The sequence below is a fragment of the Lissotriton helveticus genome, chromosome 8 (assembly GCF_964261635.1).
Source record: "Lissotriton helveticus chromosome 8, aLisHel1.1, whole genome shotgun sequence".
Lineage (NCBI taxonomy): Eukaryota > Metazoa > Chordata > Amphibia > Caudata > Salamandridae > Lissotriton > Lissotriton helveticus.
Window position 1 is genome coordinate 742,039,663 of NC_136069.1, and position 15,793 is coordinate 742,055,455.

General features: G+C 47.0%; 1 protein-coding gene across 1 annotated transcript in view; it reads left to right on the top strand.

The window, feature by feature from the left end:
* Positions 1 to 14,266, top strand: part of LOC144772894 (acetylserotonin O-methyltransferase-like) — a 755,766-nt gene extending 741,500 nt beyond the window's left edge. The window contains exon 8 of the mRNA XM_078657566.1: positions 14,011 to 14,266. Within this exon, the coding sequence (XP_078513692.1) occupies positions 14,011 to 14,222 (212 nt within the window). The 3' untranslated portion in view covers positions 14,223 to 14,266. The remainder of the gene's footprint in view (positions 1 to 14,010) is intronic.
* Positions 14,267 to 15,793: the final 1,527 nt, after the last annotated feature.

The following is a 15,793-nucleotide window of genomic DNA, read 5'->3' on the forward strand; positions in this document are numbered from 1 at the left end:
CAAATCCTTGTTATATGCTTTGACGCAGAAATATGAATCTGACACTATAAGTGTCGGGAATTCGCGATCCGCATTATCTAGCGCCATTTTCAAAGCTAATATTTCAGTTTGTAGTTCTGAATTAGTTTCTACTGAGTGTGATTTTGTTAATAGAGGTCTTAGTTTACCTCCGTGCCACACTTCTTTTGTAATCTCACATGTGGGATTGTATGCATGTTCTCCCCAAACGGAGGGTTGAGCATGTCCGTCTGTATAGATTACACAGGCGTAATGTCTTAGAGGCAGAATGTCGATTGGCAGAGGATACGTTTTTTCATATTTTAGATTTTTTAATTCTTCTAGTTCTTAAAAGACTGTCAACCAGGCAATACTTGATAATTCATATCCTCCGTACTGAATTTTCAGATGGGCAATTCTGGACTTTTTGAAGTTGAATTTGTAACCCTCTGCAGCGAAACCAAGTATTATGGTGTTCACTCTTTTCAAGTGAGTTTCCAAGTCATCATCTGTTAAGTAAATGTCATCGACATAAGATAATGCTTCATCATCATATTGTTGTAGTAATTCTGTTACTCTCGCTGAGAATACCCCCGGGCTATTCTTGTACCCCTGGGCTAACCGACAGAATTGTTTTTGAGTGCCATTTACTGAGAATGCAGTTAAATATCTGCTCTCTGGTGCTATGTTTTGACAAAAGAATCCGTTGGAGATGTCCAAGGTTGTTTTGTATTTTTTGCGCACTATGTTATTCATTAGTGCAGCACTGTGTGAGTTTTGCACTGCAGAAGTTTTGCAACATGTGTTAAGGTGTCGGTAATCCAAAACTAGACGGTACGAATTGTCTGGTTTGGAGACCGGAAACAAAGGATTGTTCATTTGTGAGGTGCAAGTTTCAATCACCCCTTGGTATTCTAGCTGATCTAGTATTTCATTTACTTGTTTTTTAGCTTCTTGCTTAATTGGGTACTGCCTTTGTGCAGTTGGTTGTGATTTTAACTGGACTTTGTGAGGAGGAGAATCCTCATCCCATCCTACATGATTTTTATATAAAGCAGGTGCTAAGGCCACTGCCCACTTTCTAGCAAGTGTATATTTTTTATGAATCGGTATTTGATTCGAGAAGGCAGGCATAATTACTTCTTCGCCATGAGGGCACTCCCTGACAAACTCTGGTGGCCAGTCTTTTTCAGCTAGAAGGATATCATAGCCCTCGGAGAGATTATCCCAAAATAGTCCCCTTATTTTCCTAGTCTTATCTCCCTCTATACGTAATGTTATCTCGTATATTTTGTGGGGCTTGCTAACTCTGGTATCTGCAGTTTCCACTTGAAGGTATTCATTCGTGTCCACTGTCTCCAGATGATTCATAAGGACTTTGCGAGCTATGCTCACCTCTGCTGCGCTGTCTAGCATTGTCTGAGCCCACTCTCCGTTTTTCAATTGTGTCCTCAGTATTCTCGGCATTGTTAACTACCTTGATACTGGCTACCTTCTTTTTTGGAAATTGTGATTTCCTTTTCAGTTGAGCAGGTTCCTTGTCTTTGGACTTGGCGTGCTCTTCTGATCGTCCTCTTCTTTCCGATTTCTGCGAGGAATTCTGAAAAGATTGAGAGGGACGTGTATCAATGTCTTGATATCTATCAGGTTTTTTAATATTATCCCTATTTCTAAGGTTATATCTATTCCCAGAGGGTTCACTCTGAGGTGACCTTTGTCTCGGGTTTGGAGATTTCTCTCTTCGCCTAGGAGACCTTCCTCTGGACTGGAATTTCTTTTCTTTTGGATTGGATTGTTTGTTTCCATCCCAGTTCTTTTTTGGTGAATTATTATTATTAAAAAATATTTTTTCTGGACTTGTAGTCAGTTGCGGTTTTACCGGTATTCCACCTAGACTATCTCTGCCTAGTTCTTCATAGGATTTTTCTATGATTCTGGCAATTTCAGCTGGTTGGTCTGCTATATCTGTCTCTTTTAACCTCTGGCGGATCGCCACGTTTGCTGCTTCACCTTTTATGTTGGCTAGTAATATAGCCGAGACCTGCTTGAAGTCTTTCAGTAATTTCATACCAAGAGTTAAAGCAGGTTCTGGACCGTATTCATCTTGAATTTGTTTTAGCACATCTTGTATCACCGAAATGGATGGGACACCGTGCGTTTTTGTGTAGATGGAAGCAAAGACTGTACCCCAAGTGTCACAGTCCTCAATGTGTGGTGCGATTCCCATTGGGAGACATATAGTCAGAATCCTGTGTTTTTCTAGCGGGGTGGTGTCAGGAAACACCGCCTCTATTTGGGTGATTTTCTGTGCCAACCAGAATGGTATCTGTTCCCGTTTAGCTGGAACCTTACCTAGGCAGGATTGGATGTTCTGTGGTGTAATTTTATTTGTGTTCCCCTGGTGAGAGGTCAGCTGTGGTAGTTTAATCGCTGGCTGAATTGTAGAAGTCCGCATTACATACTGAACTAATTGTCTGTGAATTTTTAGTAGTTGTTTTAGCTGTATTAATAGCTCTGGTGCAGGCATCTCGTCGATGTCTGGATGTGGTGTGTATCCGGCTAAGACCGGCCACGTTGCTCCTGGTCTTCCTAAAGGACCGAGCCTTGTAATGTGATTATTATGTTTTAGGGCGCCATCAAATAAGAGCAAATGCTCTTGGAATTTGAGTGGTACTTCCACCTCCTCGAAAGGAGTGTACGTTTCTGGAGGAACCTCTATTTTGTAATAGTGGAAGTACTTTGTTACAGCATTTGCTGCTGGAAAATGTATCCATGTATAGTATACCTCTGTCTGCCGATATTCGTGTGCCTCGATTACGAATATGACTGTGCCACCTCTAGGTGTCAGTCCATTTTCTATAAGTTTTAAGGTTATAGATCTCCTTTTGGCGACCGGAATGAGTATTATATCCGCGTCCGCATCTAGTGCAGCATTATCAGCTGCTGCTATTTCAGCCGCTAATCTAACTGCTTCTCTTTCTCCATCACTGTCTCCCATTTTACAGACAGGATGGTATTATGTTTATTTGCAGATCAGGTTTCTTTATGGAAACAGAGATTAGGTGCACAATATTTTGGAACTGTTTTATCCTTCAACGTTGACTTAGACCAAGAACCATACATAGGAGTTCCCTCCTGCGAGGTTTTGGAGGATATTATAACCTTTCACCCACTCCAGACGTCTTTGGAGTATTTGGGAAAAGGGGTCTGAGTGAGAAAGCACGACTGAGTTACTCTAAATGTCTTACGTTAGTTTTATCGCCCTTTCCAAACGCGTTGGGCGCCATGTAGTGTAGTTCCTATTTTCCCAATAGGCTCTGCGCATTGGAATAGTACCTACAGCAGTAAAGGCCTAGGCCAGACGTTAACTAGGTCTACTACTGTCGATACTAGACTTAATTTTTGGGTTTGCCAGCTAAGCTCAGAGTTCGCTAGAAACTTTCTCGAATGTTCAAGGAAGGATTAACTCCCCTGATTAGACAAGAAGGGATTTAGTTTCTGACAACCATAGAACATGACAACTTTGCTCTCCCCTAATCAAGAGTCAATCTCAAGAGTCGTGTGAGCACAAGGCAATTATTTTACTCAGTCAGTACGTGCATTCTTAGTCTCATCAGAATGTAGAGAAAAGGAAGAGACGGGCGTGTTCAATAAAAAGATGTTATTTATTGATCAGTCTCTTTTCTCGTACAAGAGAAATGGATCGATATTATTGCGATACTTATAGTTAAGTAAAGTGCATACATTAGAAGCAATAGTATAAAATAATACTGTAAAAACATTGATATGGTTTCTGAGCCATATGATGTTTAAAATGATTAAAATATATTTACATACACATATACATTTGACTAAACGTACTCAACTGGTGTTTCTAAATACGCCTACCCCGTGTACCTGACCTAAGTCTAATGCGTGGGCGGGAATAGAAAGTTACAGTTTAAGTTAAGTTTGTTTTTGCCAAGTGAATAACTAAAGAATTCTCTAGGAGGGGTTATTCAGTTCTGTACCTGGAATTTAGGATGAATGAGGAATGGTATCTCTTTCTCTGCTCTCGATATTCCAGGCTGCCTGCGAGGGCTACCCGGAAGCGCCGGTGCTGGGTCTCTCGGCTTGAGATAGCAGCGCGTCTCTCAGCGCGTCAGGAAGGCGGGGCTGCTGCCAGCGGGGTCTGCTTCTGCTCTCGGCTTCGGCAAGTGTGGCTGCTCCGTCTTGTCACCACGCGTGTGTTTTACATAGGGCAAGATCGGCAATATTTATACCTTAAAGGTGCCGGGATTGACGTAAGGATGGACATAGGTACGTCAATAAAGATGTCATACGACTTGCTCGTTAGCACATTCTTTACTAAAGTTCTCTGTGAAATCAAAACAATGGCCGCACGGATTATCCAGGTTGTCATAGGTTTGATTTGTTATGAGAACGTCGTATGCCTTATCAGGGGCTGGAGGAATATCGCTTGTCTAATTAGATCTCAAGCGTTATGACCTAATCAGATAACACGTTCCTGTGCCGTAGTGTGACTGCGTCAGATAACGGTATCTGCATCATGGGGAATTTCTTGCCTCATGGGCTGACTGTTAGTTAACTAGCTAGGTAGTTTAACCAGAATAGGGTCAGGAATAGGGGGATCGATTCAGAACCTATAGAAATACACGACAATAAAGCACACAACCAGTGGAGAATATTGCACAGGGAACCAGGACCTCCCTAGCAACACCTGTACTAGGAGAAAAACAACCACCTAAGTATCATCATACATTTAGGGGTATAGGCATAGGAACATTACACATGATGCATCACAACATTCAGAGGTATAGGAGAAAAACACATGATGCATAAACATACATTCAGCGGTATAGAACAAGGCACATGACGCATCAAAAACGCATTCAGAGGTGCAGGAAAGAACAATTGCGCAGAAATCACATTAGGCCACAACCATTGACTGTCCCAAATGTCAGGGGCCTAAACGTAGCAGCTGCCCACTAAGTGCTGGGCAGCTGTAAGAACTGAGCCTGGCACCAGTGTGCCTCCTGTGGCTCAAAAACAAAGGGGGGGGGGCGAAGAACACGTGGGAGCCTTGCAGGCTCTAGAAACCACGGACCCCCTCTGAGCCTCGTGGGCTCGAGAAACAACACTGCCAGCTGAGGGAGCGGCCTGCTGCCGACTGGGGCCGCTCTACCCTTAGTATTGCCCGCAACCGTGGGAGGCCCTCTCGGGGGACTCTGAATTGTAAAATGCCCCCAGAGCCTTTCAGGCTCGAACACAAAATGCGGCAGTTGTTGGAGTCCCTCCACTGGGGACTCGAGATCAATCAAGGTCCCCAAGAGCCTCGTGGGCTCTAAACAAATTGCCCCCGGAATGTAGGAGTCCCTCCTCGGGGGACTCAAACTAAAAGGAATGCCCCCAGAATCGTTGGAGCGGCCCTCTGCCAACCAGAGCCGCTCAAAGCGAAAGGAAACTAACCCCGGAGCAACACTCACCGGCTGCTGCTCTCTCCATCGGGACTGCGGGGCTCACCGGCGAGACTCTGCTGGCGTCCCCAGACTGGGGGAAGTGGGGAAGGCGTTGGCTGGTCTCCTCTGGACAGCGCGGGGCTCTACTCAACCACCGGAGCCCCGCCTGCACCCTTGGCCGCCCTCTTCTCGCTGCTGGGCCCCTGGCAGTCAGGGCCTCTCCCGCGCTTCACTGGGACGTCCTGGGAGGCGGGTCTATCTCTCTTGGGCCACGCGGTGATTGGGCGGCCGCGCATCTACCGGGTCGCCTCTAAGTCCCGCCCACGTCACAAGAGGCTGCCTGACTTCCTGGGGAACCGGGCTGCGGAGGTGATTCGGGGCAACATGAGGGGTAGGCTCCCTCTTCAATTTTAAATATGAAGCGAGGTGGGCACTCGCTTGGGGGCCCCAAAGAAATAGTGGCAAGGTCCCTGGCGGGCTCGGCACCTGCCAGGGGACTTTAAAATATCCGCAAATGAACGGGGCAAATGCCGGGTGGGCACTGGCTGAGAACAAAAAGCGCTCCCAAGCACTAGGCAAAGTAAAGCGCTCTCAAGCGCTAGGGGCAAAATACAGAGCTTCCAGGCGCTAGTTTCCCAAAAGTCCAGGGACCAGCACAAAGTTCCTCAGGAGGTGGAGGGGCAAGGCTGGGCCCAGAGCCAGCTCACAGGGTCCTCCTAGGCAGGGAGGCAATCCCCAGTGGCGGTCTTCCTGGCGCCCAGCAGCAGCCCCCCTCAAGGAAAGGATTCAAGAAGAGAATATTTTACAAGGGGACACAGCCCCTTTTTATACAGTGAATTCCTTTGTCTCAGGGTGCAGGGTGGGAGAAAAACTATTCACAGCTGGTTTTGGTGCACTCTTGAGGTGCTCAGCCATCCTTCCTATTCACTAGTTAGGCTAGCGTCATCAGTCGCACCACAGTGGGCGGAGCCAGCATTGTGTGGGGAAAGCCCAGCCCTATTCAGGTCCCAGGTGCACCCCTCCCTCACATCAGCATGCTAATCTCTCTACTCACCACCGGGGCAGACCCATCCAGACTCCTAGAGCCAGGCTCACCAGGCAGCTCCAGCCAATCACACGCCAGCACACTCACTGCACACGCGCACCCATGTCTAGAAGTGGCACTTCTACACTAGACACATTCATGCCGCACTCATCATTACGCAGCATTCAATCTCACGAGTTCGCACATACCATTTGGGAAGGCATGACTAACAACTCCCATGTGACGTAAACTCCACCACATGGGTGGTCTGATGGGAATTGTTTCAGCCTCCCGTCACCAATAGCCCATGTCTCTGGCAGCCCTTGTTTCACGCACTCACCACCAGTACCGCACGGTTACTGTTGTAGGCACACACCTCCTCTCTTTTTTTTTTTTTACTTGATCTGCTCTTTTGTGTGTTATGGGGCAAGGCTGGGCCCAGAGCCAGCTCACAGGGTCCTCCTAGGCAGGGAGGCAATCCCCAGTGGCGGTCTTCCTGGCGCCCAGCAGCTGCCCCCTCAAGGAAAGGATTCAAGAAGAGAACATTTTACAAGGGGACACAGCCCCTTTTTATACAGTGAATTCCTTTGTCTCAGGGTGCAGGGTGGGAGAAAAACTAGTCACAGCTGGTTTTGGAGCACTCTTGAGGTGCTCAGCCATCCTTCCTATTCACTAGTTAGGCTAGCGTCATCAGTCGCACCACAGTGGGCGGAGCCAGCATTGTGTGGGGAAAGCCCAGCCCTATTCAGGTCCCAGGTGCACCCCTCCCTCACATCAGCATGCTAATCTCTCTACTCACCACCGGGGCAGACCCATCCAGACTCCTGGAGCCAGGCTCACCAGGCAGCTCCAGCCAATCACACGCCAGCACACTCACTGCACACGCGCACCCATGTCTAGAAGTGGCACTTCTACACTAGACACATTCATGCCGCACTCATCATTGCGCAGCATTCAATCTCACGAGTTCGCACATACCAAACTCGGGCCTGCACACCCCACGCACCAGGAACTACCAGGGACACATACATTCCCCATGCATTCCTATATGAGGGCAGGCCTATCTCACCACACGCACTCAGAGTGCGCACGCACTTTCCACTGGGACACAGTGAAAGTGCGCCGAAACCAAAAAATCACCATCTCCAGGTCACATATAAAAGGAAAAAGTTCAGGGGTGAACCTGCCAGAAGGGCCAAGTCCAACACTCTTCATCTGGGGTGACTTTGGAACTGTACAGTTCCTGATTGTATCTGCCAAATCTGTTTATATTTTCCGCCTGCCCCTTCAGGGCTTTACCCATCTCGTTTAGTAACTCTTGGATGACTCCAGACTCATACCGACGTCGAGTGATCACCGCGGGTCTGTCTCCTTCGCCATAGGATTTGGCCAATGTGTATTTCCCCATGTGCTTGACTTCACTATCGGCTTCCTCATGGTACTCTTCCAGCATTGTTTTCTGTTGTTCTAAAATATGGGGGTAATTTCTATTCAATGCCTCCTTCTCCAGTGCGTTCAAACGATCCCCCAACAAGACGAGCCTATCTCTAATGGAGAAGAGTACCCCCGAATGCTTACTCATGGCAACCCCCTTATGTATACATTAAAGGCCTCCCATACCGTAGCAAAACAATCAATTGAGCCAACGTTAGTGTCAAAGAATTCAGTAGTAGTGGCAGCTAGTTCAGCTTTGAATACCATATCTAGTAGGGAGTATTGAGGGATTAACCCAGGTAAGTGCGCCTCTAGAGTGGGAGGTGGAGCCAGCTGCATGGAACGGCCCAGCTAGGTTACGTCTTGTAAGCACATCACTATTAGGGGCAAGATGCATCTCCTGCAGCAGCGCAATGTCTACCTCCTTTCTTTTCAGAGATGCTAGAATTTTATGCAGATTTCTATGGTCATTCAAGCCCCTTATATTCCAGGTCATTAGCCGCAGGCTTCGTCTATATCCCTGCCCTGTTCCACAGTGTATCATTCTCCACTTTGTCATTCACCACATGATCTAACCATCCTAGCCTCCATTTCAAATGAGCTGCCGATATCACTCACGCCCAGTATGCTCATTTGAACTGCAACAAAAGTACCACCCATGCCATGCCAACCCCAACTAGGCATATGCGGCCTACTTCCCCCACTAGCAATTATTAGTACATATATCAAAACATAACAAATGAGCAACATAAGCACTATGTAACTCATGATGGCTGAGCGTGAAACGCATTGGGACAGTAGTTGTCGGCCAGCACGTCTGTGTGGTCCCAATGCCGCACCGCCACTAACCAAATAGTAAGAGACTTCCACTAGAGGGACTAAGTCTCTCAGGGAGCCTCGTATACAGCTATTAGAGGATAGCTGCTCTCGCACAAGAAAGCACCAATTGTCCCTACCAATGAGTCTGGCTTATACAAGTAAGAGCCAACAGATTTGTTCAGTTTAGCATAAAGTGATAACTCTCAGTAATAAGGCGCTCCATTAAGGTTTAAGTTCCAAGCACCCCAGTCCTGTTCAGATTATCTTCACGCTGGGTTGAATTGTCACAAGAGTCTGGCATGTGGTTTAGCACGATCATCTATCATCTTGTCTTCCCTGCACTTCCCAGTCATGTCCCAATCTTTGAGGGCTTTTTGCAGGGACTGAGAGTCAGAGAATATCTTTGCCTTATCATTCAGCATTACTCACAGTGGCGCCAGATACAGCATTTAGTCTTCTACTTTTTGCTCCCTCAGTTTGCGTTTCAGTGGTGCAAATTGCTTCTTGGCCTCCTGGACTCTAAGAGTGAAGTCCGGGAATAAGAAGGGAGGGAAGCCCTCGTACTGCAGATCTTCCAATTCTCTAGCCCTCCTCAGTGCCACATCCCTATGCCTGTAGTTAAGCAACTTCTCTATGACAGGCCTTGGAGGGGCTCCCGGGGGTGGCTTATGTCCCAGCAAGCGGTGCGCGCGCTCCACAATGAACATAGGAGAAAAGGTGACAGTGCCAAGCAGCGTATTAAGCAATTTTTCTATAAAGATCTCCGTATTGCCTGTCGCAGTGGACTTGGGTAGGCCTATAATGCGCAGGTTTGCGCACTGTGATCTGGCCTCCAAATCCTCTGCTCTGTCCTGCAAAGCAACCAGAGTCCTCTCCATCTGTTTCTGCGTGCTATTAGCATCAGTTTGTGCCTCCTCAGTTTCAGTGATTCTGCCTTCGGCCATGTTGAGACACTCCACATGTTGGTCAACTCTCTCGGACATGCAGTCCATCCTATAGGACAAAGTGTTTATTTTTGCACCTTTCTGCATAGACGCAAGGATTGTTTTAATGTCTCCAGTTGGGTCTTCAGACTGCGTGTCTGGTTCTGACGCAGCTGACTCTGCAGCGTCCTCTCTGTGCCTGGATTTGGGCTGCTCAAAGCTCAGCTTAGGCTGTGTCTTGTCTGGGTTGCCCAGGCTGGCACCAATCAGAATCTCTGCGATGAGCGCAGGGTCAGCGTGACCCGCCGCTTCAGCCACTGCGCCCGCGAGTGCAATAGTTCACCTGTGCTGATTGTAGGCCACACAAAGATGAGTCAAATAGGGCTACACACTGTGCATCTCAGCAGCTCACTCCAAAGACAGTCACACAACCTCACTGCCCCTGCTAGGAATGTGCTCACCACTTTACTGTTAGTCAATGAGGCAGTGCCTGCCAGTTTACAGTATTCAGGGCCCAATACAGGAGCAGGGCAGTGATGAGAGGCAGGGCTGCACCCATCAGGGGAAGAAGCAAGCAGTGCAGGGCTCGTGGTAGATCCGGGTCCTCCTGCACGCACCTTATGTCTGAGATTCAGCACCGTAGGTGCCCTGCCAACAGGCCTTCACGCCAGGTTGCTGCCGGCCAGGTCTCACATCAAGGATCCTTGGCCTTGGCTCAGCCTCAGCATTCGCAGTGCCACACACGCCATGGAGCTCAACTGTATTAGCGGGTCTGTGATAGAGCACGGGTTAACCTGCTCTGAATTTTACCATACTCACCTGGGCCCATACACTCATACACACTTTGAACCAGGAAACCTATGCTTAAAACCAGTTATGTTTACTTTAACTTTTTAGGACCTATACCTTGGCCTACCAATCCTAGTCACTGGTACCTAGAGTCCTAAGGGATCAAGGGAGTTAGCAAGAAAATAGATAGTAAATAAACATTTGCACTCATAAAATAACCACAGACTCGGGAAAGATTTAAACGCTTTATCTAAATGTTTACTTTAAATTTCAAAGTCCATACTAAATTAGTCGGAGTTTGTTCAATTAAGAAGAGTATAATCAAAGCAATATGATGCGGAAATATCATGAAACTTTCTTTAAGCATTTAAACATAGGAAGGGTAAGACAAGGGAAACAGCACACTGACATACCCTTACAACTTTTATATTAACCTAGGATGGTGTGAAGACCAACCCTGGCCACGGGCTGGGATAAAGGATAGGACCCCCGATAGTGCAGGTGCCAACAGGATAGAACAGGTGCAGACCAGAAATCAGGATAAGTATGGACCAAATTAGATCAGGACAGGACCACCGCAGGTCAGGACCGGCACCCACAGCTAAAGTGCAACGCCAGCGTCACACCCCTCTCTGCAGCTAACAGTCGGACTTATCGAATCTTCTCCCTCAGGAACCCCGATTGGGTTATCAAACTCCTTCTCAGAACCCTGATTGGGTTATCAAATCTTCTGACAGAGTGCTCGGTCAGCACTTCAGCTCTCGATCGCCTATTGAGTGCATTGGGTCAGTGACAGGTCAGCTATTCGGACAAGCCGTACAATCTAACTAGCTAAGCCTACCTTAGATATACCATTTTTCAGGGCAGTGTACCACCCCCCCAATGTTGCAAATGTGTGAATTCCCTCAATTTGATTGGTCAAAAAACGAGGACAGGTCATCACAGCATACCCGTTATGAGGTCATGCTCTTCAATATTCAGATCCTTGTTCTTGCCGAATATTTTATTTTCCCATGCACTTTTATTCCACCCGACAATGAATATTTCAATAACAAATACATTGTATGTAAAATGTTGAATTTGGCTTCCTCTCGAGAGGTCAAAGGGTGAGTTTCCCAGGCGCATCTTCAGCAAGACAGTCACTGGCACAGGTTCAATGCCATGACTCGAGGATTCTTGGACTGTTGTGCTCAGACTCCAATCTTTCAAAATGGAGTGCAGCAAGCTTACATCAGGCCCAAATACGAGCTAATAGCGAAGTAGAAGTGAAAGAATTTTGGAACAAAGAATAAATGAATGCATTATATACCACTTATCTCTACTCTATTCCCATCACTTTATTTTAACTACAACATTAGGGATTATGCAGAACGAGCAACTTAATAAAAGCAGCAATGAAAGCATTAGCACATGAGAACATAGAGCAGCCATCTTTAGTGCTAGTGTGCAGAAGCAAAGTTCTCCCACCAAAGCAGTAAGTATGTCATGTCACGTGAGTGTGACAGACGCATGCGCAGAAAAGTTCCTGCGTTGCGGTGGCCATTTTAATGCATTTGAGTTACAGTTAGTAAAAAAACACATTGAAAAGCTTCCCCTAGATACTTGAAATGTCGTGTGGTACATTGTTAGTAAGACGAAACATGTTGGTCAATACATTACTCATTATTTTGAGAGGGTTGAGTCCAGCAAGTCGCTTTACGTGCGAAAACTTGCTCCATCATTTGCAGCTGCCTGCAAAGGCACCACTCACCCCGCAGAAGGATCGCCGTCAGGCAGGGGGTCCAGCAGCCTCTGCCCTTCAATGGTCGCGAGGGCCGGACAAACTTGTGTGCTTGTCTCAGCCTGAGTCAACACCCTCTTCTACCACTGTGTCGCACAGCGAAGGGGGATGCTGCGCCTGGTCGATAACTTCAGTTCAGCTGAGCTGATCAGCTCTGTTTCTCCAGCCTTCAGGGCACCAGTGTTAGGGCTCAGCATGTTAAGAGCGAGAAGCAAGAATAATTATAGCCAATACCTACCAGATTGTTGTGGCGGTTAGCGGAGCTCATTTAGTAAGCGGACATCTTTGGGCCAAGCAAGCTCCACCCCACCAATGTCTCACTTTGGGTCTTTTCACAAGTGCTACCAGTAATCCGACTTTGGCTAAAAAAATATATATATATTTTAGGTGTGGGCAAAAATTGTGGATTATTCCAGAGACTTGTAATGATATCCTCTGCATCCATGTATTGATATGAAAGCCTCTATTCAGAAATCATATTGAGTGGTATAAGAGATGCTATATGGCTCAGTGTTGCCCATTAGGGCAATGTGGCAGTGCCCAAAGGACTGGTCTAACAGGTCAGTGTGTAGACCAGTTTTATGGTCTGGTGGGCTGTTTTTTCTCTCTGATATTACCACAAACAAAATGTATGTAGACACCAATATTATGCAGCAAACATATTCAGTTGTCTTCACAAGTCCACTAATGCCCTGATTTGCAAATGTGTGAAAGTTTTCCAGCTATCTGACTCGCGAATGGCGCCTCTTTTCTTTCGGTGCCTGGGCCCGTTTTGTGTCGCTGTCGGACCCCAAAGCTCCATCTCAAAAAGGTCAATGAATTGCTCAATATTGCATTCTCGCTCCTCCTCAAATTTGACATATGGAACTTGTGATGTAAGAGACACAATGACTACCTCAAAATCCTCCATGCAACGTGGACACCTTTACCATCATTATTCTACTATTACAAGTAATTGGAACAGATCAATAAAATCGTAAACCCTTCTTGAAAGAAATTGTGGTAGCACCTAGAGTGATAAAGACAGGGAGCCACTGTTAAAAGTCTTGGGGCCTCATTTATGAGGCCTTGCGTGAGTTTTGCGCTTCCGATGCGTCACTTTTTGTGACGCATCGGCGACGTAAAACATGCGTCCTGTTGCGCACTATTAACAAAGTGACGCATCTAAGCAGATGCGTTACTTTGTAAACCCCTGCGCTACATTATACCTGCATCAGGTATAATGTATGCAGAGGGGGCGTTCCCCCGCAAGAAGCCTCGTAATAGTGGTGCAGTGAAATCTATGAGATTTCACCGCGTCACTTTTAGGACGCTGTTGCGTCAAAATCTTGCGCCTGCCTCACAGCAGGCGTAAGACTGACGCAAGCCCTTTCACATGGGGCTTTCCCCATGTGAAAGGACGCATTGCTGGAGTTGCGTCACTTTTGTGACACACCCCAGCAATGCGTGACTATTGCGCTTACAGATACGTCAGAAATACTGACGTATCTGTAACTCCTTGCGACATTGATGCGTCATATTATAAATATGACGCATCAATCATGTCGCAGGGAGAGCGCAGTGAAAAGTGACGCATTGCTGTTTTCACGCAGCGATGCGTCATTTCTCATAAATGAGGCCCTTGGAGTTGTTAAAGCATTCAAGAAATGTTACAGTAGCTAGTTTTTCGCAATAATTAATCTTAACACCGATATATCAGAAATGATTCCCAGTTCATGCAATTCTGATCTATGCAAAATATTGTTTAAGTGGAATTCCAACTAATGCTGTCCTTGTTCTTGCCAGGTGGTGCGGTGCTCCTGGTGGAAAACTTTCTAAATGAAGACAAAAGTGGACCTTTGACAGCCCAGTTCATGAGCCTGATTATGCTGTTAATAACCGAAGGCAAAGAGAAAACTCAATCCGAATACACCGAGCTCCTGACCTCAGCTGGGTTTAGGGATATTGAAGTCAAGATAACTGGAAAGTTATATGATGCAATATTAGCTAGAAAGTAGCATGCTGTGTAATTACTTTGTACCACCCTATGCGTAAAGGGAGATCAGGCATGCCGTCTTAAATGTCAGAATGTGTGCGCACGTGCGTGCGTGCATTTTATCTGCTGAATGATTTCTAGATAATTCGTGCAGATTTAAACGCTTCCCTGTATTGTCTGCTGTTTTTTGTGAAATTCAGCTCAACTTTAATGTTAAAAATAAAGGCTCCTATGAAAAACCAAACATGAAAATCTCAATATAACTTCTTGTACAACAATGCTATCACACATGGTCAGCGACTAGCTGCCGCCTCCCCCCCAATCCGGCACCCAATACCCAGGAACGTGGACACGAGACGTCTTTACTTTTTGGAAGGCGGGCGCTAGTCGCCCGGCCGTATTTATTAAAGTATGAAATTAAAAAAGGTTTTAATTGCATAATCAACAATTTATACAAAAATTCAGCAGGACATTTAGCAACAAGTTTGAGAGCCTGACTTTAACAAAACTCTAATACATGTTGTTTCCTAACTTAAACTAAACATCCTCATCTAGAATTTTTGTACATTTCTGGCCATAGGGCAGGGTCACTACCGGTGTCAGGTCCTACAAGCTGCGCCTCCCCTCTGGATGTGCGCATGCGCAGTGTTACCCCGGGAATTGCCCGGTCTACGCCCTGAACTCCATTTACCCACTAAAGGAGGGCCCTTACTCTGCGCCGGTGGCGTCATGAGTCCACGCGCGCGGGGTGGCTACCAGCCTAAGGAAAGCGTGAACTACTCCTACCCGCGCTCCTTTGCTTTGCAGCATCTATTACCTTGCCCCTGGAGTTGTGGGAGTGGCCCGCAGGCCCCTCCCCCTGGGCGGGAACCTCCATAGGATGATGCCCGCCCCCTCAGACCTCAAATATGTGCTCACCGATAATGACCTTACCGCATGCCCCATACCTAATAAATACGACGACCTATGGGAAAAAATTCTAAAGGACAGCTACACTGGCCAATAAATAACAGTATCAACGTATAGCTAAAAAGGGAAAAAGGCCTAAAGACACATGGCATCAAATACAATTCACTTCACACATGTTTCGCGAAATAACAGTCTCAACGTATAGCTACAAAGGGAAAAAAGGCCTAAAGACACATGGCATCAAATACAATTCACTTCACACATGACTTGCTAAACAGGGGAAAGAATTCCTAGACAAAAGCATCACAATATACCAACAGTTCCATCTCTATTATCCAGTGAGACCCGTGGACCGTACCTTCAAAACTTACCATTCAACCAGACATAAAAACTGCTACAAACTTTTGTTCCAAGGGATGGTGGGTGGGAAAACACAGAAGCCCCGAGCGCGGGGCACACCGTTTCGGCGAGGGAGCGTCCAGGGACAAGGGGGTCTCCTGGGCGCTCCCTATCTCTTTATTCTCGAGGGGCCAGGTGGCCCCTCCTATAGCCCGTCCCCCCTGACCCGGACCCACTTCCCAGGATCCGGGTCAGGGAGGCCGCCAGCCAATCGGCGGTGGGGCCGCGCCCCCCAGGGCACGCCCCCACCGCCGAATGGCGACAAAGGAGAGAGTGGGGGCGACG